Source organism: Pogoniulus pusillus, chromosome 29 (genome assembly GCF_015220805.1).
Source record: "Pogoniulus pusillus isolate bPogPus1 chromosome 29, bPogPus1.pri, whole genome shotgun sequence".
Classification (NCBI taxonomy): domain Eukaryota; kingdom Metazoa; phylum Chordata; class Aves; order Piciformes; family Lybiidae; genus Pogoniulus; species Pogoniulus pusillus.
The window spans coordinates 2,181,027-2,206,015 of NC_087292.1; the positions used below are offsets into that span (position 1 = coordinate 2,181,027).

The 24,989-nt window shown below is 54.2% G+C and overlaps 1 protein-coding gene across 1 annotated transcript in view; it reads left to right on the forward strand.

The window, feature by feature from the left end:
- Positions 1-13,715, forward strand: part of AHCY (adenosylhomocysteinase) — a 36,714-nt gene extending 22,999 nt beyond the window's left edge. Inside the window, exons 8-10 of the mRNA XM_064167623.1 lie at positions 4,526-4,643; positions 9,408-9,602; positions 12,757-13,715. Of these exons, the coding sequence (XP_064023693.1) occupies positions 4,526-4,643; positions 9,408-9,602; positions 12,757-12,888 (445 nt within the window). The 3' untranslated portion in view covers positions 12,889-13,715. The remainder of the gene's footprint in view (positions 1-4,525; positions 4,644-9,407; positions 9,603-12,756) is intronic.
- Positions 13,716-24,989: the final 11,274 nt, after the last annotated feature.

A 24,989-nucleotide genomic window follows, 5' to 3' on the forward strand; every position in this document is an offset into this window, starting at 1 on the left:
ACCCATGCTGGCTGGGCCTGATCCCTTGGCCATGCTGTAGGTGCTGTGTGATGGCACTCAGGATGCCCTGTTCCATGCCCTTGCCTGGCACTGAGGTCAGGCTGACAGCTCTGTCATTATATGGTTCATCTCTGTGGCCCTTCCTGTGGATGGCATCACTTTGGCAGCTTCCAGTCTCTGGGGACCTCTCCAGTGGGCCAAGACTGTTGACAAAGGGAGAGTGGCTTGGCCAGCTCAGCTGCCAGCTCTCTCAGCACCCTAGGATGGATCCAACCTGGTCCCATGGACTAGTGAGGATCCAAGTGGCTCAGCAGATCCCTTACTGCTTCCTCCTGGCTTACAGGGTTGTTCCTGTCCCTCTAATGAGAGCACCAGGGCTAAATTCTCTCTTGGGACAGTGACCTGGGTTAGGAACTGTTCCCCCACACACACTACTGAAATTCACCAGACTAGCTGAGCTGGCTTGGAAGTAAGCTGAAGCCCTAATTACAGCATGGCAAAATGGACAAGCATCTATACACAGGATTTACAGGGGTTTACAGCTATACCCAAATCAGAAGAATAACAGAAATCCAAACTCCCTCCTGGACAAAGAAACTGCCCAGAAGGGCTTACAGCTACCCCCTCTTTCTCCATTTCTCTCTCTGACAGGCAAACAAAACCAAAAGCCAGCACAGCTGATGTTAGTTGTTAGCTGAGATTAGAAGAGACCTATTAGATCAAAGCAGAACTGAAAAGGGCAAAGTCCTAGGACAAAGAGAGGGAAAACTGTTTGTAGTTCAGCTTTTTATCCCTCTCAGCAAAGCAGTGAATGGTACAGACCTCATCATTATTTTCTGTTCACAACCCATGATCTAATTTCTCTCATTGGAGTATTCCAGTTATCTGTCTGTGCTGGTTTGAGGCTAAGTGGAAGAGGAGGTAAATGAAGGTCAGAAGTAAAGACAAAGTGATTCTATCAGAGCACACAGCAGGCTTGATGCCAGCCTGCTCACAGGCTGCTCTGCAGTTGTTGTTGTTGCTTCCCAGCCCACATGGGGTTTAGGAAGGGCAGGTCCTGTCTCACCAACCTGAGCTCCTTTTATGCTCAGGTTCCTGCCTGGTGAGTGTGGGGCAGGCTGTGGATGGAGTCTGCCTGGACTGCAGCAAAGCTTTGACACTGTCTGCCACAAGAAGCTCCTGGCCAAGCTGGCAGCTCATGGTTTGGACAGATTCACTCTGTGCTGGATCAAGAACTGTCTGGATGGCAGAGCCCAGAGAGTGGTGGGGAATGGTGCCACATCCAGCTGGCAGCTGGCACCAGTGCTGTTCCCCAAGGATCAGTGCTGGGCCCAGTCCTGTTCAATATCTTTATAGATGATCTAGAGCAGGGGATTGAGTGCAGCATCAGAGAGTTTGCAGATGGCACCAAGCTAGGAGCAGTGTGGAGCTGTTGGAGGGTAGCAGAGCCCTGCAGAGGGACCTGGCCAGGCTGCATGGGTGGGCAGAGGCCAATGGGATGAGACTGAACAAGGCCAAGGGCAGGGTTCTGCACTTTGGCCACAACAACCCCAAGCTGCACTACAGGCTGGGGACTGAGGAAGAAAGGGACCTGGGGGTACTGATAGAGAGTAGCTGAAGATGAGGCAGCAGTGCCCAGGTGGGCAGCAGAGCCAGTGGCATCCTGGGCTGGCTCAGGAGCAGTGTGGGCAGCAGGACAAGGGAGGTTATTCTTGCCCTGTACTCAGCACTGCTCAGGCCACCCCTGGAGTGCTGTGTCCAGTTCTGGGCCCCTCAATTCAAGAGAGATGTTGAGGTGCTGGAAGGTGTCCAGAGAAGGGCAACAAAGCTGGTGAAAGGCCTGGAACACAAGCCCTATGAGGAGAGGCTGAGGGAGCTGGGGGGGTGCAGCCTGCAGCAGAGGAGGCTCAGGGCAGAGCTCATTGCTGTCTACAACTACCTGAAGGGTAATAGAAGCCAGGTGGGGTTGGCCTCTTTTCCCAGGCAACCAGCACCAGAAGAAGGGGACACAGCCTCAAGTTGTGCCAGGGTAGGTCTGGGCTGGATGTTGTTAGGAAGTTGTTGTCAGAGAGAGTGATTGGCATTGGAATGGGCTGCCCAGGGAGGTGGTGGAGGCACTGTCCCTGGAGGTGTTCAAGAGAAGACTGGATGAGGCACTTAGTGCCATGGTCTGGTTGACTGGATAGGGCTGGGTGCTAGGCTGGGCTGGATCATCTTGGAGGTCTCTTCCATCCTGGTTGATTCTATGATTCTTAGACTTCAGTTTATAGCCTCTCCAATCTACACAAACTCCTCCTTGTCTTTGCTGTTATCATGGCCTGCTTTGGGTTGGAATGGACCTTAAACATCACCTAGTTGTGACCTCCCTGCATGGACAGGGACACCTCCTACTAGACCATGTTGCTCAAGGCCTCATCCAGCCTGGCCTTAGACAATCACCCTGCCTGAAAAGTGGGGTTGTAGTGGGTGGAGGCAAGGCTGTTGGCCTCTAGAGATGTAAAGCTGCTGGGAAATTGGAAGTCATGGAGAAAGCTTTCTTCTGTGTGAGTGTGATGGTTTGGGTGTTCCCTGCCCTCCCCCCTACACTTAAGAAGATTACCCAGACTAGGCTCAGCTGGGCTGGAAATTGATTGAAGCTTTGTACTTACAGCTTAGCACAATATACAGGCAGAGATTTGCAATAGCTACAGATAGCTACAAGATAAAAAGTAATACTGAAACCCCACAGCCCTCCCAGAAACAAGAGTCGCCAGGAGGAGCTCCCAACCACCCCTCCAAGAGTCCCCAGGAGGAGCTCCCAACCACCCCTCCAAGAGTCCCCAGGAGGGGCTCCCAACCACCCCTCCAAGAGTCCCCAGGAGGAGCTCCCAACCACCCTTCCACCTTCTCCCCACCCCTCTACCTTACCCCAGACTCAAGGTGAGTTTGGAGGGTTGGCCAGGGGTTAGGGAGCAGGTGGGTTAGTCACAGACAGCAGGTTAGAGAGAAGTGCAGCCCCAAAGACAGAGACCAAACTCTGTTATCTATGTTTGTGTTCTTGTTCTTCTACATCTCAGCAAGCCTCTGAGTGCAGCAGCCATCACCCCTGGTTCCTTTTCACAGCCCAGCATCTCATTCTTCTCACCAAAACATTCCAGCTAGCTTCAAACTAGCACAGTAAGAAAGCAGGACTGTAGGTGTTTGAGTTGTGGCCAGTTGAAGTAGTTTTACTTTCCATGCTTGGATCAAGAACTGGCTGGATGGCAGAGCCCACAGAGTGGTGGTGAATGGTGCCACATCCAGCTGGCAGCTGTCACCAGTGGTGTTCCCCAGGGATCAGTGCTGGGCCCAGTCCTGTTCAATATCTTTATTGATGATCTGGATGAGGGCATTGAGTCCAGCAGCAGTCAGTTTGCAGATGACACCAAGCTAGGAGCAGTGTGGAGCTGTTGGAAGGTAGCAGAGCCCTGCAGAGGGACCTGGCCAGGCTGGATGGGTGGGCAGAGGCCAATGGGATGAGACTGAACAAGGCCAAGTGCTGGGTTCTGCACTTTGGCCACAACAACCCCAAGCAGCACTACAGGCTGGGGACTGAGTGGCTGAGAGCAGCCAGAAAGAAAGGGAGCTGGGGGTGGTGGGAGAGAGGAGCTGCAGAGGAGGCAGCAGTGCCCAGGTGGGCAGCAGAGCCAATGGCATCCTGGGCTGGCTCAGGAGCAGTGTGGCCAGTAGGACAAGGGAGGTTCTTCTGCCCCTGTGCTCAGCACTGCTCAGGCCACTCCTTGAGTGCTGTGTCCAATTCTGGACTCCTGAATTGCAGAGAGCTGTTGAGGTGCTGGAAGGTGTCCAGAGAAGAGCAACAGAGCTGGTGAGGGGCCTGGAACACAAAGCCTATGAGGAGAGGCTGAGGGAGCTGGGGGTGTTTAACCTGGAGAAGAGGAGGCTCAGGGCAGAGCTCATTGCTGTCTACAACTACCTGAAGGGAGGCTGTAGCCAGGTGGGGGTGGCCTCTTCTCCCAGACAGCCAGCATCAGAACAAGGGGACACAGTCTCAAGTTGTGCCAGGGTAGGTCTAGGCTGGATGTTGTTAGGAAGTTGCTGGCAGAGAGAGTGATTGGCATTGGAATGGGCTGCCCAGGGAGGTGGTGGAGGCACTGTCCCTTGAGGTCTTCAAGAGAAGACTGCATGAGGCACTTAGTGCCATGGTCTGGTTGACTGGCTAGGGCTGGGTGCTAGGTTGGACTGGATGAGCTTGGAGGTCTCTTCCAACCTGATTGATTCTATGATTCTATGTTTTTCTCTCTAAGAACCTCTTAGACTGTTGGGAAGTGTCCAATGTCCTTCCTTGGAAGCTTAAGAGCTTTTTGCAGTGGACTCATGCCTGGAAGATGATCAGAGCCACACATCTTGTGGGAGCCAAATGCAGTCAGCCAGGCAGGAGTGTTTTCTCCTAGAGCAGAGCTCTGGCCCAGAGCATCTTCTGGTGCTGAAGGAATCTTTTTTTTTTTTCTCTCTGTGCCTTAACTTTTGCTGTAACTTTTTTTTGCAGGCACTTTGAGCAGATGAAGGATGATGCCATAGTGTGCAATATTGGCCACTTTGATGTTGAAGTTGATGCCAAGTGGCTGAATGAAAATGCAGTAGAGGCAGTGAACGTTAAACCTCAGGTGAGACAGCCCTTGCACAAGCTCTCCTGCTGCCAAGAAGCAGAGCTGGTGTCTCTTTCCAGAGGGGGAGATTCCTTTCCAGGTGTTCTGTGTCTCTAGCTGTTTTGGAAGCCAGTGGTATAGAATGGTTTAGGTTGGAAGAGACCTCAAAGCTCAGCCAGTTCCAACCCTCTGCCACAGGCAGGGACACCTCCCACTGGAACAGGTTGCTTAAGGCCTCATCCAGCCTGGTCCTGAACACCTCCAGGGAGGTTGTGGAGCACAGAATCACCCAATGTGATCAAAGATCACATTGGGTGATTCTGTGCTCCACAACCTCCCTGGGCAACCTGTGCCAGTGTCTCTCCACCCTCAACCTGTGCCAGTGTCTCTCACCACCCTCACTGCAAACAACTTCTTCCTAACATCAAGTTCCAATCTCCCCTCTGCCAGTTTAAACCCATTCCTCCTTGTCCTGTCCTGCCAAGACCTTGTCAATAGTGTTGCTGTGGGCTGGTCAGAATGGAGATTCTGCTGTTCCCTGATTGACTTGGGACAAGCTGCACATAGGTCTATCAGTATCTGAAGGCTGGGTATCAAGTGGAGAGGGCCAGCCTCTTTTTGGTGGTGCACAGTAATGAGCCAAGGAGCAGTGGATACAAACTGCAACACAGAAGGTTTCATCTCGACAAGGTTAGAAAGCTCTTTACAGGGAAAGCAACAGAGCCCTGGAGCAGGCTGCCCAGGGATGCATCCCTGTGTGGGCTGCCCTGGGTGATGCTGCTTTTGGCTTCGACTCAATCTCTGGAGGTCCCTTCCAACCTCTAACATTCTGTGGTGTTGCAGTTGGCTCCAGGCAGTGCCCAGCTGTGCAGCATGGTCTCTGGTGGTGGGCACCTGGTATGGATGCATCTTTCTCCATGTGTTCCTACTTCACAGCATCACCAAGGCTGGAAGAGACCTCACAGATCATCAAGTCCAACCCTTTAGCACAGAGCTCAAGGCCAGACCATGGCACCAAGTGCCACGTCCAGTCCTGCCTTGAACAGCTCCAGGGACGGCGACTCCACCACCTCCCCGGGCAGCCCATTCCAGTGTCCAATGACTCTCTCAGGGAAGAACTTTCTCCTCACCTCCAGCCTAAATCTCCCCTGGCACAGCCTGAGGCTGTGTCCTCTTGTTCTGGTGCTGGCCACCTGAGAGAAGAGAGCAACCTCCTCCTGGCCACAACCTCCCCTCAGGTAGTTGCAGACAGCAATAAGGTCACCCCTGAGCCTCCTCTTCTCCAGGCTAACCAATCCCAGCTCCCTCAGCCTCTCCTCGTAGGGCTGTGCTCAAGGCCTCTCCCCAGCCTCGTCGCCCTTCTCTGGACACGCTCAAGCATCTCAATGTCCCTCCTAAACTGGGGGGCCCAGAACTGAACACAGTACTCAAGGTGTGGTCTAACCAGTGCAGAGTACAGGGGCAGAATGACCTCCCTGCTCCTGCTGACCACACCATTCCTGATGCAGGCCAGGATGCCACTGGCTCTCTTGGCCACCAGTCTAGCCCTTAGTGGTGGTTGTGCAGAGAATGAATTGCATCAAGTTCATTCCTTAGAGGACATCTGCTTTGGTGCTAGGTGTATGGTGAGGAGGTAGGGAAGTGTGCTTGCTGCCATAGCCTCCAGCTGCAAGCAGTGTCACAGCTCAGTTTCACAAAGGAAGTTGGATGCTGAGTACAGAACAGGCCATTGGACACCACATAAAGGCTCTGCTCACTGCTCCCTGGGATAGGACAAGCAGCAATGGGAGTAAGTTGCAACAAAAGAAGTTCTGCCTCAACACAAGGGGGAACTTCTTGACTGGAAGGGTCACAGAGCCCTGGCACAGGCTACCCAGAGAGGCTGTGGAGTCTCCTGTGGAGCCTTCCAAGGCCTGTCTGGATGTGTTGCTCTGTGTTAGATAGGATTGTCCTGCTCTGGCAGGGGGGTTGGACTCGATCTCCTTGGGTCCCTTCCAAGCCCTAACATCCTGTGAGCCTGTGGTGAAACTTAACAGAGCCTATAGGTTGTCTGCTGGCTGATCTGAAGCTCCTCTTGGGAAGCTGCCTGCTGCTGTACTGCTCTGCACCAGAACAATCTTGGTGCTGGTGCAGGGTGCCAGGCTTAGAATGAAACTCAAAAGGGAGTCTTTAGCATTCTGCCAAGGTGTGGAAAAATCCCCACCTGCTTGCAAAGCAGTTTTGATGTGGAGATGGAAGCCTCAGGAAAGCCTCTTGGAGCTCTGCCAAACTCATGCTTCTCTTCTAGATGTAGTGGCTTTGTTTTAAAGGCCTGTGTAGACCAGAAGTCTGGGTGTGGGCAGTCAAGGTGCGGTGTTTTATCCTTGCTTGCTTTCCAGCCTCACTGTGTTCACTTCAAGCTATGGCCCAGCAAAACAGGGATCTAAAAGCTTCAGCTTTCCAGCTGGGTTCTCAAGCAGAGAAGCAAATCTAGATGCAGGGTTTTGTCACACCAGGCTTTTCTGCAGGCCAGACTGAGGGAAGATCCCACGCTAAAGCAGAGCAAACCTTGTCTGACTTGGCCTGGCACTTGGAGGTACTTGCTGAGAGCAGGCTCCTGGGACAGGTTTCCTGCTTTGAGTCTGCCACACCCCAGAACACATCTTTGATCTCAGTCTGCCCTTTCAGTTTTCATAACCCTCCTGTGGCTTATTGGCCACACACCTCAAACCCTCACCAAGCACTGAGTCTTCTCACTCTGCTCTGTTGTTGGGACACAGCCAGGGAGGCTCAGCTAGGTGTGAAGTTAAGCCCTCAGGCGCTCACTGGCAAGCCTGCTCTTGCCCAGCACCTTAGTGTGCAGCTGACTTCACGCAGCAGCCTTTGTGCTGGGGGAGGTTTGAAGCCAGCTGCTTTGCTTTCTAGAAGCTCAGCTTTTAAAACTAAAAGGGTTGAAGGCTAAACTGGATGGCAATGTGGTACTACACAAGCTGCTGGCACATGGCCATCGAGGGTGGCTCTTAAACTGCATGAAAAACCTGCCACTGCTGGCAGAGGTAGTTGTGCCCTTTGCTTTGTGTGCTCCTTGAAGGGGCTAGACTGGCACAGGTGAGGGCAGGAGATTTTCATTAGCTCCTGGCTTTTGTTCAGGTATCTACTCATTGTTTCATGTGCAGTAAGATGCAGTCTAGTCCAAGGTATGAAAACTGTGGCATGCTTCGGGTTAAAACCAGGTTATTACCTTTTCAAAAGGATGGAACTTGGGAGTGAGGGCTTAAAGCCAAAGACCTACCTCCTGCCCTGAACCCTTCTGCTGTGCTGCTGTTGCAGGCAGAATGTTCAGAGTGAAGCAGAGCAGCAGCTGTGGAAACAGCTGTCCAGCATGCTGGGAGTGCCACAAGTGGGTTTGCTTGCAAGTCATTAGCTGAAGTTGGTAAGAGGTGTTTCTGCCAGCCCTGAGTGGACCACCTCTGTCCCAGCTTGATGTAGAGATCACTGAAACAGAGAGAGATGGAGGGAAACTCAAACTGTGGTGTTCCAGCTGGGGAGGGGCTTGGAGCACAGCCCTGTGAGGAGAGGCTGAGGGAGCTGGGGGGGTGCAGCCTGCAGCAGAGGAGGCTCAGGGCAGAGCTCATTGCTGCCTGCAGCTGCCTGCAGGGAGGCTGTAGCCAGGTGGGGTTGGGCTCTGCTGCCAGGCAAGCAGCAGCAGCAGAAGGGGACAGAGGCTCAAGCTGTGCCAGGGCAGGTCTAGGCTGGCTGTTAGGAGGAAGTTGCTGGCAGAGAGAGTGATTGGCATTGGAATGGATGATTGCCTGGGGATGGGATGGATGCTGGGGTTGGGGGGACACACGTGGATGGTTGCCCAGGGCTAGATTGGGTGCTGGTGTGGGGGGGATGTGGATGGTTGCCTGGGGCTAGGTTGGGTGCTGGTGTGGGGGGGAAGGTGGATGGTTGCCCGGGGCTAGGTTGGGTGCTGGTGTGGGGGGGATGTGGATGGTTGCCTGGGGCTAGGTTGGGTGCTGGTGTGGGGGGATGTGGATGGTTGCCCGGGGCTAGGTTGGGTGCTGGTGTTGGGGGGGATGTGGATGGTTACCTGGGGCTAGGTTGGGTGCTGGTGTGGGGGGATGTGGATGGTTGTCCGGGGCTAGGTTGGGTGCTGGTGTGGGGGGATGTGGATGGTTGCTTGGGGCTAGGTTGGGTGCTGGTGTGGGGGGGAAGGTGGACACTTGCCCAGGTCTAGGCTGGGTGCTGGTGTGGGGGGCATGTGGATGGTTGCCTGGGGCTAGGTTGGGTGCTGGTGTGGGGGGGATGTGGATGGTTGCCCGGGGCTAGGTTGGGCACTGGTGTGGGGGGGGATGTGGATGGTTGCCCAGGTCTAGGCTGGGTGCTGGTGTGTGGGGGATGTGGATGGTTGCCTGGGGCTAGGTTGGGTGCTGGTGTGGGGGGGATGTGGATGGTTGCCTGGGGCTAGGTTGAGCACTGGTGTTTGGGGGAGGTGGACACTTGCCCGGGGCTAGGTTGGGCGCTGGTGGGGGGTGATGCTTGCCTGGGGCTTTGTTGGGCACTGGGGGGGTGGTTGCCCCCAGAAAGGGTCATCAGACCCTGGTCTGGACTGCCCAGGGAGGCGTTGGCATTGCTGTCCTAGAGGTGTTTCAGGAAAGCTCGACTGTGGCACTCAGTCCCAGGGTCTGGTCCACGTGGTGGTGCTAGGTGCTAGGCTGGGCCTGATCTCCGAGGTCTGCTCCAGCCTCAGGAGCTGGTTCTGTGGTCTTTAAGCACTGCCCTGCCCTTGCCTCCCCCCAGGTGGATCGCTACACGCTGCGCAACGGCCGCCACATCATCCTGCTGGCAGAGGGCCGCCTGGTCAACCTGGGCTGTGCCATGGGCCACCCCAGCTTCGTCATGAGCAACTCCTTCACCAACCAGGTGCTGGCCCAGATCGAGCTGTGGACACACAGTGACAAATATGCTGTTGGAGTCCATTTCCTGCCAAAGAAGGTGAGTTCAGGTAGCAGAAAGAGGCAGGCTTCTGAGGAAGCCGACTCCAGATGTGGTCCTGTGGGGTTGGTTGGTTTGTGCTCCAGTGGATTTTCCTTCTGCATGGTGTTGCAAGCAGCTGCTGTGTCTCCAGGAATGCTGTGCTGAGGCTGGAGTGGGCTGAAGGTTATGGTGGCTAAGCTGTTGTGCAGGGTTGGCACTTGTGTGTCCTGTGTTAGGAATATCCAGTTGCTTTTTGGCCTCACCTGGGGCTCTCCCCTAAGTTGCTGGGGGGAAGCCCTCTGCTGCTTCAGGCTAGTCAAGGAGCTTCTTCCAAGCAGCTTGTTCCTTCTGAGTGTCAGCATTCAGAGCAAGCTTTCACATGCCTGTCCAGCAGCAAAGACTACTGAGACAGTGGTTGGAGCTGGAGTGAATCCAAGGATTGATTGTTACTGTGGTTGGTAAGAGTCTTGGTCATGTTGGCACTTAAGCAGAGCTTAATCACAATCTGGTTGTGGAATCATAGAGCAGAATCATAGAATGGCTTAAGTTGGAAGGGACTTTAAAGACAATCTACTTCCAACCCTCCTGCCATGGGTAGAGACACCTCCCTCTAGAACAGGCTGCTCAAGGTCTCATCCAACCTGGCCTTGTGCACCTTCAGGGAGGTTGTGGAGCACAGAAGCACCCAATGTGATCTTTGATCACATTGGGTGCTTCTGTGCTCCACAACCTCCCTGGGCAGCCTGTGCCAGTGCCTCACCACCCTCAACCTGTGCCAGTGTGGCATCCACAACCCCTTTGGGCAACCTGTACCAGTGTCTCACTACCCTCATAGTAAAGAACTTCTTCTTTATGTGCAATCTAAACCTATCTTGCTCTAGTTTCAGACCATTCCCCTTTGCTTGTCAAAAGCCTCTCCCCAGCTTTACTCTAGCCCCTGCAGGTACTGGAAGGCTGCTCTAAGGTCTCCCTGGAGCCTTCTCTTCTCCAGGCTCAACAGCCCCAGCTCTTCCAGCCTGGTCCTCATAGCTTTACAAAACATTAATGACAGATTCCTTTGGGCTTCTTTTGAATCTTCTCTCTGCATTCCTTATTCTTGGAAAAACCTGGATCCTGCCACGTTTTACAACTGCCTTTTAGCAAACTAATCTGGTTTAAGTCTTCCAACATAAGCCTGAGCATGTAGAATGGTCACTGAGAAAGGTGCTGGAGTTAAATCTCAGTGCCTTTGGAATGCTGCTAGGTCTGAGACTACATCTGAAAATCATTTAAGAAGCAGAATATGTGTCTGTGTTTGGGCCAGCCTAGGAAGTGTTGTTTGAAGGACCTGAAGCTTCCAAAATGAGCCATTAATGATGAAGGGATGCTGAAGGGGCTGGAGCAGTGCCCTGAGAGGAGAGGCTGAGGGACCTGGGGCTGTTTGCTCTCAACAAGAGAAGAATTAGAGGGGATCTGATAATGATTATAAATATCTGAAGGCTGGGGGGCAAGAGAGAGAGGACAAACTCTGCTCACCTGTGCCTTGGGATAGAGCAAGAGGCAATGGGTGGAAACTGCAGCAAAGGAGGTTGCAGCTCAGCATGAGGAAGAACTTCTTTGCTGGAAGGGTCCCAGAGCCCTGGCACAGGCTGCCCAGAGAGGTTGTGGAGTCTCCTTCTCTGGAGCCTTCCCAGCCCTGTCTGGATGTGTTCCTGTACCACCTGTGCTGGGTTCTCTGCTCCTGCTCTGTCAGGTGATTGGACTTGATCTATGGAGGTCCCTTCCAACCCCTGACATCCTGGGAACTTAGAGTGGAGCTGTTGATCAGCAAGCTGACACAATCCCTCTTCAGAGGCAACAAAGCTAGTGAGGGGCCTGGAGCACAAATCCTATGAGGAGAGGCTGAGGGAGCTGGGCCTGTTTAGCCTGGAGAAGAGGAGGCTCAGGGGTGACCTCATTGCTGTCTACAACTACCTGAAGGGGCATTGTAGCCAGATGGGGGGTGGCCTCTTCTCCCAGGCAACCACCAATAGAACAAGGGGACACAGCCTCAAGTTGTGCCAGGGTAGGTCTAGGCTGGATGTTAGGAAGAAGTTCTTCACAGAGAGAGTGATTGGCATTGGAATGGGCTGCCCAAGGAGGTGGTGGAGGCACTGTCCCTGGGGGTCTTCAAGAAAAGCCTGGCTGAGACACTTAGTGCCATGGTCTGGTTGACTGGATAGGGCTGGGGGATAGGTTGGACTGGATGATCTTGGAGGTCTCTTCCAACCTGGTTGATTCTATGATTCTATGATAATCTTGAAGACTAGAGTCCAGTGGACTCAAAATGAGGCTTCATCCTCTTCCTGAATGTGAGGTTTAATAAGCATGCTTGGACTGCAGGCAGTAGTCCAGGTGAGTTACTCCAGAGTGAGCTCTGCCCCACTAATGTGCATTTAGAGCTGCATGTTAGAGGAGCCTGTGGCAGTGGTCTCTCCAGGGTCATACTGGGACACAGTGGTCTCTTTTTACCCTCTGCTCCAAAGGTGATCAGAGGGCTGGAGCAGCTCTCCTGGGGAGACAGTCTGAAAGAATTGGAGTGCTCAGCCTGGAGAAGAGAAAGCTCCAGGGAGACTTCAGAGCTGTGTACCTGAAAGGGGCCTGGGGAAGGGCTGTTTGGAAAGGCCTGTGGTGACAGGACAAGGGACAATGGTTTGAGACTGCAGCAGGAGAGATCTAGGTTGGATATCAGGAGCAGGTTCTGCACAATGAGGGTGGTGAGATGCTGGAACAGGTTCCCCCAGGAATGTTTTTGAGGTCCTGTCCCTGGAGACATTCAAGATCAGTTTTGATGTGTCCCTAAGCAGCCTGCTCTAGTTGGAGGTGTCCCTGCTGACTGCAGGGGGGTTGGACAAGGTGACCTTTAGGGTGGTCTGAATGCATAAATGAGACCCCAAATGGTCCTGATTATACAGAGTTGTCTGTCTCACTCATGGCTTCCTCCAGAAGCAGGAGGGTTTGCCATCTGAAGGCAGTTCTGTGGTCAAAGCAGAGGCCTCTGCCCTGGAGCAGGTGAGGTGTGCTGGCAGGAAAAGGGCTGTCTGACTGTTCCTTTGTCAGCTGAGGGCCTCCTCCCCATGGGCCACTGCTGCCTGTGCCTTCCTGCACTGCTGGGGCTGCTCTAACCTTCTTGTCTCGATGTTCTGTTTTCCAGCTGGATGAAGCTGTGGCTGCTGCTCATCTGGACAAGCTCTGTGTGAAGCTGACCAAGCTGAGTGACAAGCAGGCCAAATACCTGGGCTTACCCAGAGATGGGCCCTTCAAGCCAGACCACTACAGATACTGAGCAGATGGCAATACCCAAAGACCAAAGTGCAGGGATGCAGCCTCCCAAAGCCCTTGTGTGTGCTGGGCCTCTTGAGAACAAGTCCTTTGCCATACTCAGTGCTGCAGATCCCCTCCCTGTACCAGGGGAGCTTCAGGGCCTTATTTATTAGTGCAAGAGGATCACTCTGACTCTTGGGATTAAATTGGTTGCTTGGCTAATGTGGTGAAATGGATCTTATGCAACATTGGTGGGCTCCTGATGTCACAATAAAGGGGAGCAGCAGAGAAGGTTGCTAAGTGAAGCTGTCTGGTCCTGTCTGAAGTGGCTGACAGCCTCTTTGAACAGGCTAACCTGTCAGATGGGGAACATTTACTAGAGGGAGATGTCTTCTACCATACCCTGCTCAAGTTAGATGACTCCTATGAGAAGGCTGCCAGTGCCCACAGAGGTGCCCTAGCTCAAGTGCACCCACGTGGTGGAAGTGGAGGCAGTAGGGAAGGGTAAGGCTTGGCTGGTCTCCTTCCTAGGAAAATCAGCTTCACCTCCTGTTTGGAGGTGAGAGCTGGAGCCTTTTTCTGCCTTGATTTGCTCCACTGGGGTTGGTCAGAACAAAGAGTTTTCTGTGCTGCTTCCATAGCAGCTTGAGGAGGTGTGAGGCAAGAAGAAACTCTTTTTGGTAGCCTTCTAAATGGCTGAGAAGCCACTGAGGGAATGGTTAGGTTCAGGGACCTTGTTCAATCCTCTGGAAGATGCCAGCAGCACACTTGATTTTTCTGAGTTGTCATATCTGCTGTACCTTGCCTCTTGCTGACTCAAAGTGCTTTTATTAAAGATCTGTGGCCTGATTCCTTTGCCCATAGGGGCATGCTTGGGCTGTTGCCATCAGAGAATCATCCAGGTTGGCAAAGCCCCTCAGGATCCCCAACTCCAACCTAGAGCCCTACTCTACAAGTTTCACCTTAAACCATATCATAGAATCAGTCAGGGTTGGAAGGGAGCACAAGGAGCAGCCAGTCCCAACCCCCTGCCATGCCCAGGGATACCCTACCCTAGAGCAGGCTGCACACAGCCTCAGCCAGCCTGGCCTTAAACACCTCCAGCCATGGGGCCTCAACCACCTCCCTGGGCAACCCATTCCAGCCTCTCACCACTCTCCTGCTCAACAACTTCCTCCTCACCTCCAGCCTCACTCTCCCCACCTCCACCTTTGCTCCATTCCCCCCACTCCTGCCACTCTCTGCTATCCTAAAAAGTCCCTCCCCAGCTTTTCTGTAGCTCCCTTCAGATGCTGGCAGGCCCCAAGAAGGTCCCCTGGGAGCCTCCTCTGCTCCAGCCTGCACAGCCCCAACTCTTTCAGGCTGTGCTCACAGCAGAGCTGCTGCAGCCCTCTGAGCATCCTCCTGGCCCTAGCAGCACATCCAAACAACCCTTAAACACATCCAGGGTGGGTGACTCCACCTCCCTGAGCAGCTCCTTCCATGGCTTTGTTCACGTCTGTGTGAGCCTGACCCTGCTGAAGGTGGTGAATGTTCCCACCTGGAGTTTCCTCAAGCCAGCAGCCAGTGCTGGGCCCAGCCTGCAGCCTACACTGGAGCTGAGGGACAGCTGTTCCCAGGTCAAGTGTTTGAAGGACTGAGTCTTGTACTCTTCCTCTCTGCCCACACAGACTTGTCCTTGTATGTCATGGAGCTGCTTTCTTGCCAGTGTCCTCTTCAGACACCAGCATACAGCAAAGCATCTCTCTGGGTGCACGAAGGTGGAAGGTTTGAGGATGAAAGACAATGCTTGTGCTAAGGTTCATGGGATGGTTTGGGTGGAAGGGACCCTAACAATCATCCAGTTCCAAACTCCCTGCTGTGATGCCAAGGGCAGGGACATCTTCCCCCCCAGCTCAAGGTCCCATCCAACCTGGCCTTGAACGTTTCCAGGGAGAGGCATCCACAGCCTCCCTGGGCAATCTGTTCCAGTGCCTCCTTACCCTCCCATGAAAGAATTTCTTCTGCTCTCTGGTCTCTCTCTCCCCTCTGCTAGCTCCAAGCCACTGCTCCTTATCCTGTCACTCCCAGCTCTTGTGAGCAGGCCCTCCTCAGCTCTCCTGAAGCCCCTCTCAGGCACTGGGAGGCTGCTCTTAAGGTCTCCCCAGGGTCTTTTCTCCAGGCTGAGCAGCCCCAACTCCCTCAGCCTGTCCTCCCAACCCAAACCACCCTGGGATTGCCCTATAAACTTAAACTGAGCTGCACAGATTGCAGGCCTGGGTGGTGCTGTTCTTACTCTGTTAAGTTTCCTAACCCATTTCTCTTGCTGAGTTCTGTTCTCCTGAAGCAGAGGGTTGTGATGCTGCTGGTGGCCTTGGATCATGGATTCACAACCTAGTGTGGTTAGGAAGGGTCACCTGGAGGCCTCTGATCCATCCCTGTCCTCATACCAGAGCTGATTTGATCAGGTTGGAGATCAATCAACTTTCCCCAGTGAGTTTCAGCTGTCTGGGGAAGGAGCTGACAACCCTCTCAGGTTTATCTCCCAGGGTTTGATCACCCTCTGGATGAAAACCTTTTCCTGTACATTGAACTGGGCTCTGCTGTGCTTCCTGCTGCTCATTTCATCCCTCTGGGTCTAGCTCCATCTTCACTGCATGCCTGCTTTAGGTAGTCTGGCAGCAGTGAATTCCCCTTCACCTTCTCAAACCAAGCCAGGTCTTAGTCTCTGTGTCCTGTGCTTCAGTCCCTGATAATCTTGGTGGCCCTCTCTGTACTTGGGTGCTCTCAAGTATGTTGATGTTCTCCTACTGGGGAGCAGGCACTGGCTGCAGATGTCTTGAAGTGCCAAACGAAGGAGGATCCTTTCTCCTTGCTCTGCTTCTGTTAGTGCAGCTCTGGATCAAGTTTGACTACTTCAGTGCAGAGTCAGCCAAGGACCTTGCACTTCACAGGATCTGGAAGGGCCCTTTCCATCTTGGATCACTTCTGTTTGGGCTATGAGTAACAGACACAGCAGAGCACCTCCCTCAATTGGCTTCTTGATCACCTGCATCAGGACGTTGGCTCGAAGGTTTCTGGGTTGCTGGTGCACCAACCAGCAGGAATCTGTGCTAGATTGTGTGGTCCTGCTCTGGCAGGGGGGTTGGACTCGATGATCTCCTTGGGTCCCTTCCAAGCCCTGACATCCTGTGAGCTGTGGAGCTGCTGCCCTGCCAGCAGGTGCCAGCTGAGTCGTTGTCTGCCAGGATTTGCTTCCCAGAGCTTTTATTTTCTTCCAACTGCCTACAGGAGTTTTCAGCTACTTTCTCCTCTGGGCAGGTGAGCTTTGCCAGGTGCCCACTGCAGCTGATCTCTCTTCTGATGCTTAACCCAGAAGCTTGATATCCAAGGAGCTGCAGCCCCACAGAAGTTCAAGGTGTGAGAGGCAGCTGACACCCAGAAATACTCCCCTGGGAGATCCATGTGCCCTGTGCTGTGGCAGTAGCCTGCCTCTTGGTTTGTGTTTTGCTTGTGTTCAGCTCTGTCCCTCACTGCAGGAAGGACACTGAGGGGCTGGAGCCTGCCCAGAGCAGGGCAGCCAGGCTGGGGAAGGGCCTGGAGCAGCTGGGGGTGAGCAGGTGGAGCAGAGCAGCCTGAGGGCAGAGCTCATTGCTCTCTGCAGCTGCCTGCAGGGAGGGGGCAGTAAGCAGGGGGCAGCCTCTGCTGCTTGGTGCCAAGGGCCAGAGGCAGAGGGAATGGTTCCAGGCTGCCCCAGGGGAGGCTCAGGCTGGAGCTCAGGAACTATTTGTGCCCTGGAAGGCTTCTCAGAGCTTGCAGTGGTCTGCCCAGGGCAGTGCTGTAGTGCCCATCCCTGGGAGTGTGCCAGCAGCAGTGGCCCTGGTGCTTAGGGCTATGGTTTGGTGATGAGCCTGCAGTGCTGGGTGGAGGCTGGGACTGGATGAGCTTGGAGCTCTCTTCCCACTGGATGTGTTGTGTGGTGCTGTGGGATGGGGGTATTTTGTGGAAGATTGGAGTGTTTTGGACTGCTGCCCACCAGCCAGGGGCTGTGTATCAGTGATGCTTTGCTTGGTGGCTGCTCATGGTTCTGCCCTGTCTCTGTGGATGCTCACTGCAGAGTTCATGTGTGTGGTGTACAGACACATCTGTTCCCATGGATGTGCTCAGATGTGTTTGCTTGCCTTGCTGGAAAGCCTTGAAGCCCTCTGGTTCACAGAGCCATAGAGTGCCAGGCTGGAAGGGACCCCAGGGATCAGCTGCCCCAAGCTCTCCAGGTGCCAGCAGAGCTGCCAGGAGCTGCCCCAGCACCCTGCCAAGCTGAGCCTCCCAACTGCCCACTGCAGGGCACTGCACTGCTGCCCCTGGCAGGTGATCCCAGTGCCTGCCTGTGCTGATGGGAAACATTTCCTGCTGCAGTGCAATGGGAATGTCCCCAGCAGCAGCTTGTCCCCAGCAGCCCTTGTCCTGCCCATGGCACTGCTTGTCCTAAGGGAGTCTCCATCCTGCTGGGAGCCTCCCTGCATGGCCTGGTCCATGGTGCTAAGGTCTGCCCTGAGCCTTCTCTTCTCCAGGCTGCCCAGCCCCAGCTCTCTCAGCCTCTCCCCACATGGCAGAGGGCTGCCTGTGCTCTGAGCACTCTCCTGGCCCTTCTCTGGACACTTTCCAGCCTGCCCACATCTTATTTGTGTAAGACTTAGACTGGACCTTTTCTACAGTGCTTTTCACTGCAAGGAGTGAGGGTGGGGAGGCACAGGCTGAGGGAGCTGGGGCTGTTTACCCTGGAGAAGGCTGCAGGAAGACCTTGGAGCAGCCTTGCTGCTTGCTCAGTGGAGCTCCTAGGGAGGCTGGCAGGCATTAGGCTGAGGGGCAGCTGCTCCTGACTTCCAGCAACTGTTTCTTGTGGGAGACTGTTTGCTAACCCATGGCTGGAGAGCCAGCTGCAAATTCATCTGTAGCCCTTCTTTGAACTCCAGAGGCTGCCCAGGACACGTTGGCTGTCAGGGCTGCAAGAGCAGCCAGCCCCCTGATGACAGCTTGTGATGTGCAAGCCAGCTTGGAAAGAGCAAAGCCAGACAGAGGACTGGAAGGAGAAGAACAACAACAGGGAAAGGTTCTCTGGGGAAATAAAAATACTTTGAGGAGTTAATAGGATGGGATAAAGGGTTTAAGGTTTTGCAGCACCCTTTTGAACTGGATGGAGACTGACATCCCTTTCTGCAAGTCTCATTCCCTGAAATTCCATGCCAGAGGGATGGAACTCTTTAGGATGTTTAATAAGGCCATAAAGAACTTCTGACTTCTTGTTCCATCTACAGAGTACAGAGGCATTTTTTTTCCCCTGCAAACCTGTTCCTTTTCTCTATCACTCTGGGTTTGGTTTCCTTGGCTGGGAAATCATTTCCATAAGGGGATACTTAACAGGCCCATTCCATAGGTCTGGGTTCTGCTTTCCCTGCTGGAGCAGCAGGATTTAGAAGGCAACTGAGCTGCAGGATTGCAGATGTTGGGAGCAATCAGGCTGAGAGCCAGAGTCTGCTTTGAGCCAGCAGGTATCTGCTCTGCATCAACTTCAGCTCCACTCAGAGCAAACATTTGATGGTGCTGGTTTTCCTCCTGCCCAAAACTTGCTTCCTCTGCATATTTTATTAGCAACTGGGTACAAACTCCTCCTTTGGCAGGGAAGGTTCTTCTCTCCATAGAATGGTTTAGGTTGGAAGGGAGCTCAAAGCTCAGCCAGTTCCAACCCCCTGCCATAGGCAGGGACAACTCCCACTGGAACAGGTTGCTCAAGGCCTCATCCAGCCTGGTTCTGAACACCTCCAGGGAGGTTGTGGAGCACAGAAGCACCCAATGGGATCAAAGATCCCATTGGGTGCTTCTGTGCTCCACAACCTCCCTGGGCAACCTGTGCCAGTGTCTCACCACCCTCACTGCAAACAACTTCTTCCTAACATCCAGTTCCAATCTCCCCTCTGCCACTTCAAACCCGTTCCTCCTCTTCCTCCTCTCATTCCCAGCCCTTGTCCATAGTCCCTCCCCAGCCCTCCTGGAGCCCCCTTTCAGCTCCTGCAAGGCCACTCCAAGGTCTCCTCCAAGCCTTCTCCTCTCCAGCCTGCACAGCCCCAACTCTCTCAGCCTGTGCTCACAGCAGAGCTGCTGCAGCCCTCTCAGCATCTTGGTGGCCTCCTCTGCACTGGCTCCAACACTTCCATGTGCTGCTTGTGCTGGGGGCTGCAGAACTGCCCCCAGGAGTGCAGGTGGGGTGTGAGGAGAGCAGAGCCAAGGGGCAGAATCCCCTCCCTTGCCCTGTGCCCACACTGCTCTGGCTGCAGCCCAGCACAGGCTTGTGTCTGGGCTGCACTCACCCTGCAGGCTCCTGTGGAGCTTTGCATCAGCCCAGACCCCCAGGGCCTGTTCCTCAGGGCTGCTCTCAGCCATTCCCCACCCAGCCTGGAGCTGTGCTTGGGATTGCTCTGACCCAGCTGCAGGACCTTCCACGTGGCCTTGTTGGATGCCATGAGGCTGGCCTGGGCACAGCTCTGCAGCCTGTCCAGCTCCCTCTGGATGGATCCCTGCCCTTCAGCAAGTCACCTGTGCCACACAGCTTGGTGCCATCTGCAGACTTGCTGAGGCTGCACTGATTGCTCTGCCCATGGCACTGAGAAAGATGTTGCCCAGCACTGGTGCCAGCACTGACCCCTGAGGGAGCCACTTGGCACTGGGCTGCAGCTGAGGATGGTTGTTAAAGTATACTGGAAGGGGCCTGGGCTGCATCCCTGGGGAGGGCTCAGTCGTTGTCCTTTCCTGCCTTCATGTGAGTGCAATGAATGCCACCTGTGAGCTGTGTGATGACAACATCACAGCCACTTCAGGGCTCCCACGTTTCAGGTCAGGATTCCATCCCAAAGAATTTCCTGGATGGAGAGAAGTGTGCAGGTGCCATGCAGCAGCTGGAGGATTTCCCACCACCACCACACCACCACCATTCTTTCACTGAAAAAGCTTGCAGAGATGTCTAAAGCCTCCTTCTCCTCCTCCTCCTGGCAGGGGGACTCAGCCATCTGTTGGCCATCTGTGCTTTGTCTGAGCAGTCTGCCAATAAAACAGTTTTATTACCTCCAAAAGTCATTTGTGGGCACCACATCTTTAAGAAGGACTCTTGGAGAGTGAAGGAATTGCTCTTTCAGGCAGCCTAGAGTGTGTCTGGCCCTGTGCTGCTGCTCCAGCTGGAGACAGTCTCCTGCTGGTCCCAGGTCACATCTGCCAGCCTTGCCTGAGGCTTCCTGACGTCTCTAAGGTGATGCTGAGCACTTACAGTGCTGCTGCTGAAGGGCTGCTTTGGTGAAGGGCAGTGTCTGGGGGCCAGGGACACAACAGATTTTCCTATCACACAGTGTGAGGGGTTGGAAGGGACCTCTGCAGGCCACTGAGCCCAACCTCACTGCCAGAGCAGGAGCCCCCAGGCCAGGTCACACAGGAACATGTCCAGGTGGGTTTGGAAAGTCTCCAGAGGATGCTCTGCAACCTCTCTGGGCAGCCTGCTCCAGGGCTGCCTGTCTGGGCAGTTCCTGCTCCAAGGAGAGTCTCCAGAGGACACTCCATGACCTCTCTGGGCAGCCTGCTCCAAGGAGAGTCTCCAGAGGACACTCCATAACCTCCCTGGGCAGCTCCTGCTCCAAGGAGAGTCTCCAGAGGACACTCCATAACCTCCCTGGGCAGTTCCTGCTCCAAGGAGAGTCTCCAGAGGACACTCCATAACCTCTCTGGGCAGCCTGCTCTAAGGAGAGTCTCCAGGGGACACTCCATGACCTCTCTGGGCAGCCTGCTCCAAGGAAAGCCTCCAGAGCCTCCAGAGGACACTCCACAACCTCCCTGGGCAGCCTGCCCAAGGCTCCAGCACCCTCTGTGCTAGTTTGAGACACGTTGGGATGTTGTAGTGAGAGAAATGAGATGCTAGGCTGTGGAAAGGAAAGAAGGTTGTGGCTGCTGCACTCAGAGGTGTGCTGAGATGTGTGAAAACAAGAGGACAAACATAGATAAGACATAGAGGGAGGGTCAGAGTGGGTCTGGCTGTCTCCCTGGGTTGCTTCTGTGTAACTAATCTGCTTTCTAACTCCCCTTGCCCACCCTCCAAGCTCACCTTGCATGTAAGGCAAACCCTGGGATAAGGTAGAGGGGTGGGAAGGAGGTGGAAGGGTGGTTGGGAGCCCCTGCTGGGGGCTCTGGTTTCTGGGAGGGCTGCTGTGTCTCTGTATCACCTTTACCTTGTCTCTGGCTGTCTGTAGCTGTAACTATTGGCACTGTCTGCTTGGATCTTGTGCTAAGCTGTGCATAGAAAGCTTCAGTCCTCAACCTCCAGCCCAGCTGAGTCTAGTCTGGGTCACTTCATAAGAGTGGTGGTGGTGGTGGGGGGGGGAGCAGGTAAGTCCCAAACCATCACACCCTCACAGTGAGGCAGCTGTTCCTTCTGTTCACATGGCAGCTGCTCTGCTCCAGCTTACCCCTGGTGCCACTGTCCTGTCACTGGGCATCCCTGAGCTGAGCCTGGCTGCAGCACAGGGTGTCAGGGGCTGGAAGGGACCTGGAAGGCTCATCCAGTCCCAGCTTACCCCTGGTGCCACTGTCCTGTCACTGGGCATCCCTGAGCTGAGCCTGGCTGCAGCACAGAGTGTCAGGGGCTGGAAGGGACCTGGAAAGCTCATCCAGTCCCAGCTTAACCCTGGTGCCACTGTCCTGTCACTGGGCATCCCTGAGCTGAGCCTGGCTGCAGCACAGAGTGCCAGGGGCTGGAAGGGACCTGGAAAGCTCATCCAGTCCCAGCTTACCCCTGGTGCCACTGTCCTGTCACTGGGCATCCCTGAGCTGAGCCTGGCTGCAGCACAGAGTGTCAGGGGCTGGAAGGGACCTGGAAGGCTCATCCAGTCCAGACCCCTGCCAGGATCAGCTACACCAGATCACACAGAAAGGCACTCAGGTGGGTTTTGAGTCTCTGCAAAGCTGCCCTGCACACCTTTATCACCAGGAATGGGGTCACTCCTCGGGCTGCTCTGCCCCCAGCTCCCTCAGCCTGTCCTCAGAGGGAGATGCTCCACTGCCTGCAGCAGCTTTGTGGCTCTGTGCTGGACTCCTTCATCCACAACCTCCCTGGGCAACCTGTGCCAGTGTCTCACCACCCTCAACCTGTGCCAGTCTCTCACCACCCTCACTCTAAAGAACCCTTTCCTAACATCCACTTTCAATCTCCCTCCTGCCACTTCAAACCCATTAGCCCTCATCCTGTCCTTACAAGCCCTTGTCACTAGTCCCTCCCCAGCCTTCCTGTAGGCTCCTCTGTCAGGGGAGTCAGTTTTTAACCATTGTCTTCTTCAGCCCTCCCAGATGTGCCTGTGGGTTAGGGAGGGATGCTGGATGTGACCGGATGAAGAATGCTCTCCTTGGTGGGTTTCTGGAGTCGCTGCTGACCATGGGATGGTCTCCATTCAGCTCAGAATGCTTTGATGAAGAACATTCTGATTCAGTGCCTTCCTACCTTGCCTTTGCACAGGATTAAATGGCCACACTCACTCCCTGAGCAACCCCTAGACCTCAGGCTCACAAGCAACACATCCCACGGTGCTCCGAGAAGCATCTTTGCTGTGACAACAAAGAGGTTTGGTTTCCTTCTGGGAGTCAACCCCAGGCCCTTCCAATAATTAACTTGGAGAGGTGTGAGGTATTTGGAGCTCACACAGCCATTAAATGTGTTTGTTTGTTTGATCCCTTGGGATGAACTTGGATTTTGCAGTCTCAGAGTGTGACAATAAGCAATCAAGTGGCGAGTCTGGATGGGGCAGTGCAGTGCTTGCTTTAAATCCACACGAGGCAGGCAAGAGTTGGCAAAGCTGAGAGTGATTTATTTCTGCCTAATCCTACTAAGCATGTAATTAGGGTAAGAGTTCCATCAGTCAGTAGGAGAAAAATGACTCTGTCGTGGAGCACTGCTGGGGCTGTCTCTGAGCTTCAATCCCAGTAGGTCTGCAGCGGAGACACTTTGGTGTGTGCCGACTAAAACTGCAACACTGCCTCCTTGCCCTGGGTTTGTTTTGCCCTCCCTGCACTGACCATAGAATCATAGAATCACAGAATCAACCAGGTTGGAAGAGACCTCCAAGATCATCCAGTCCAACCTATCCCCCAGCCCTATACAGTCAATTAGACCATGGCACCAAGTGCCTCATCCAGGCTTTGATGGCATCCTTTGGGGATGATGGCATCCCTTGGTGATGATGGCATCCCTTGGGGATGATGGCATCCCTTGGGGGTGATGGCATCCCTTGGGGATGATGGCATCCCTTGGGGATGATGGCATCCCTTGGGGAGCTGCCAGGCTTGCAAACAACTCCTCAGTGCAAATATCTGCTCAGATTAAATACAGGAAGCAAACACTGGGTGTAAATGTTTTTACTGCTTTCTATAGCCTATCAATAACCTCATGCAATGTGGTCTTTACCCAGAGGAGTCACTAAAGCTAATAACAGTTTCAGAGTACTTGATAGATATTCTTCTTGGAGAGAATTCTTTCCAGTCAATTGCAGTTACCCCCAAAATAGCCCAACCCACCCAGCCAGCCAGAGGCTTACTGATAAAGTCACATCTGCCAACATGCACTGCCTAGAAAAGCTCTACTCAGAGGTATGTGCATGTGTGCAGCAAACCAACCCCCTCCATTCTCACAGGAGAGGATCTTTCCTTCTTCACTGCATGCATGGCCCCATCTTTTGCTCTGCTGATTGCCTTCCATTCCTGCTACCCCACTCTGGCTTCCCTGCCTACCACTCCATGCTGGCTTCCATTCCTACCACCCCATGCTGGCTTCCATTCCTACCACTCTATGCTGGCTTCCATTCCTGCCACCCCATGCTGGCTTCCATGCCTGCCATCTCACCCTTTACCATCTTCATTCCTGGTCTGGCTGATGGGGCAGAGTGATTCTGTGATTCTGCAGCCTCAGCACATCTTCAGGAGATACCAAACTGGAAGGAGTGGAGGCTACAGCAGAGGAAGGATTGTGCTGGCACCCAGAGGGACCTTGGCAGGCTGACAGGAACCTCCTGTGGCTCACTGAGGAGTGTGAGAGTCCTGCACCTCGGGAGGAACAGCCCCACAGGTGAGTGTGTGCTGGGACCCACCCAGCTGGGAAGCAGCTTTGCAGGAGAGGACCTTGGGCTCCTGTTGAAAACCAAGTGACTGTGCTCAGCACTGCTCAGGCCACACCTGGAGTGCTGTGTCCAGTGCTGGGCTCCTCCATTCAAGAGAGATGTTGAGATGCTGGAAGGTGTTTGGAGAAGGGCAGCAAGGCTGGGGAGGGGCCTGGAGCACAGCCCTGTGAGGAGAGGCTGAGGGAGCTGGGGGGGTGCAGCCTGCAGCAGAGGAGGCTCAGGGCAGAGCTCATTGCTGCCTGCAGCTGCCTGCAGGGAGGCTGTAGCCAGGTGGGGTTGGGCTCTGCTGCCAGGCAGACAGCAGCAGAAGAAGGGGACACAGCCTGAAGCTGTGCCAGGGCAGGTCTAGGCTGGATGTTGTTAGGAAGCTGCTGGCAGAGAGAGTGATTGGCATTGGAATGGGCTGCCCAGGGAGGTGGTGGAGTGGCTGTGGCTGGAGGTGTTGCAGCCAAGCCTGGCTGGGGCACTTAGTGCCATGGTGTGGTTGGTTGGGCAGGGCTGGGTGCTAGGCTGGGCTGGCTGAGCTTGGAGCTCTCTTCCAACCTGCTTGATTCTGTGATTCTAAGCTGAACATGAGCCAGCAGTGTGGCAAAGGTGGCAAATGGTGTCCTGGGCTGCACTAGGAGGAACATTGCAGCAGATCAGAGAGATGATCCTTGCCCTCTGCTCACCACTGGTAAGGCCACACTTGCAGCAGCCTCTCCTGTCCAGGGCTCTTCAGGCTGCCTTTTATCTAGTGCAAGATGAGTCCAAACTGTTTCTTAAGCCCACTGTAATGTATCATTCTTCCTTCCCATCCTCTTCTTATCACAGCTGAATGGGTTACAGATCCCTGAGCCAGGATATCAAAGGCAGACTTGGGTGCATTTAAAGGGATCCAAGCTTCATATGTCACAGCTGATCTGTTGTACAAAGGGCAGGAGGCACAATGACCTCCTGTTATCAT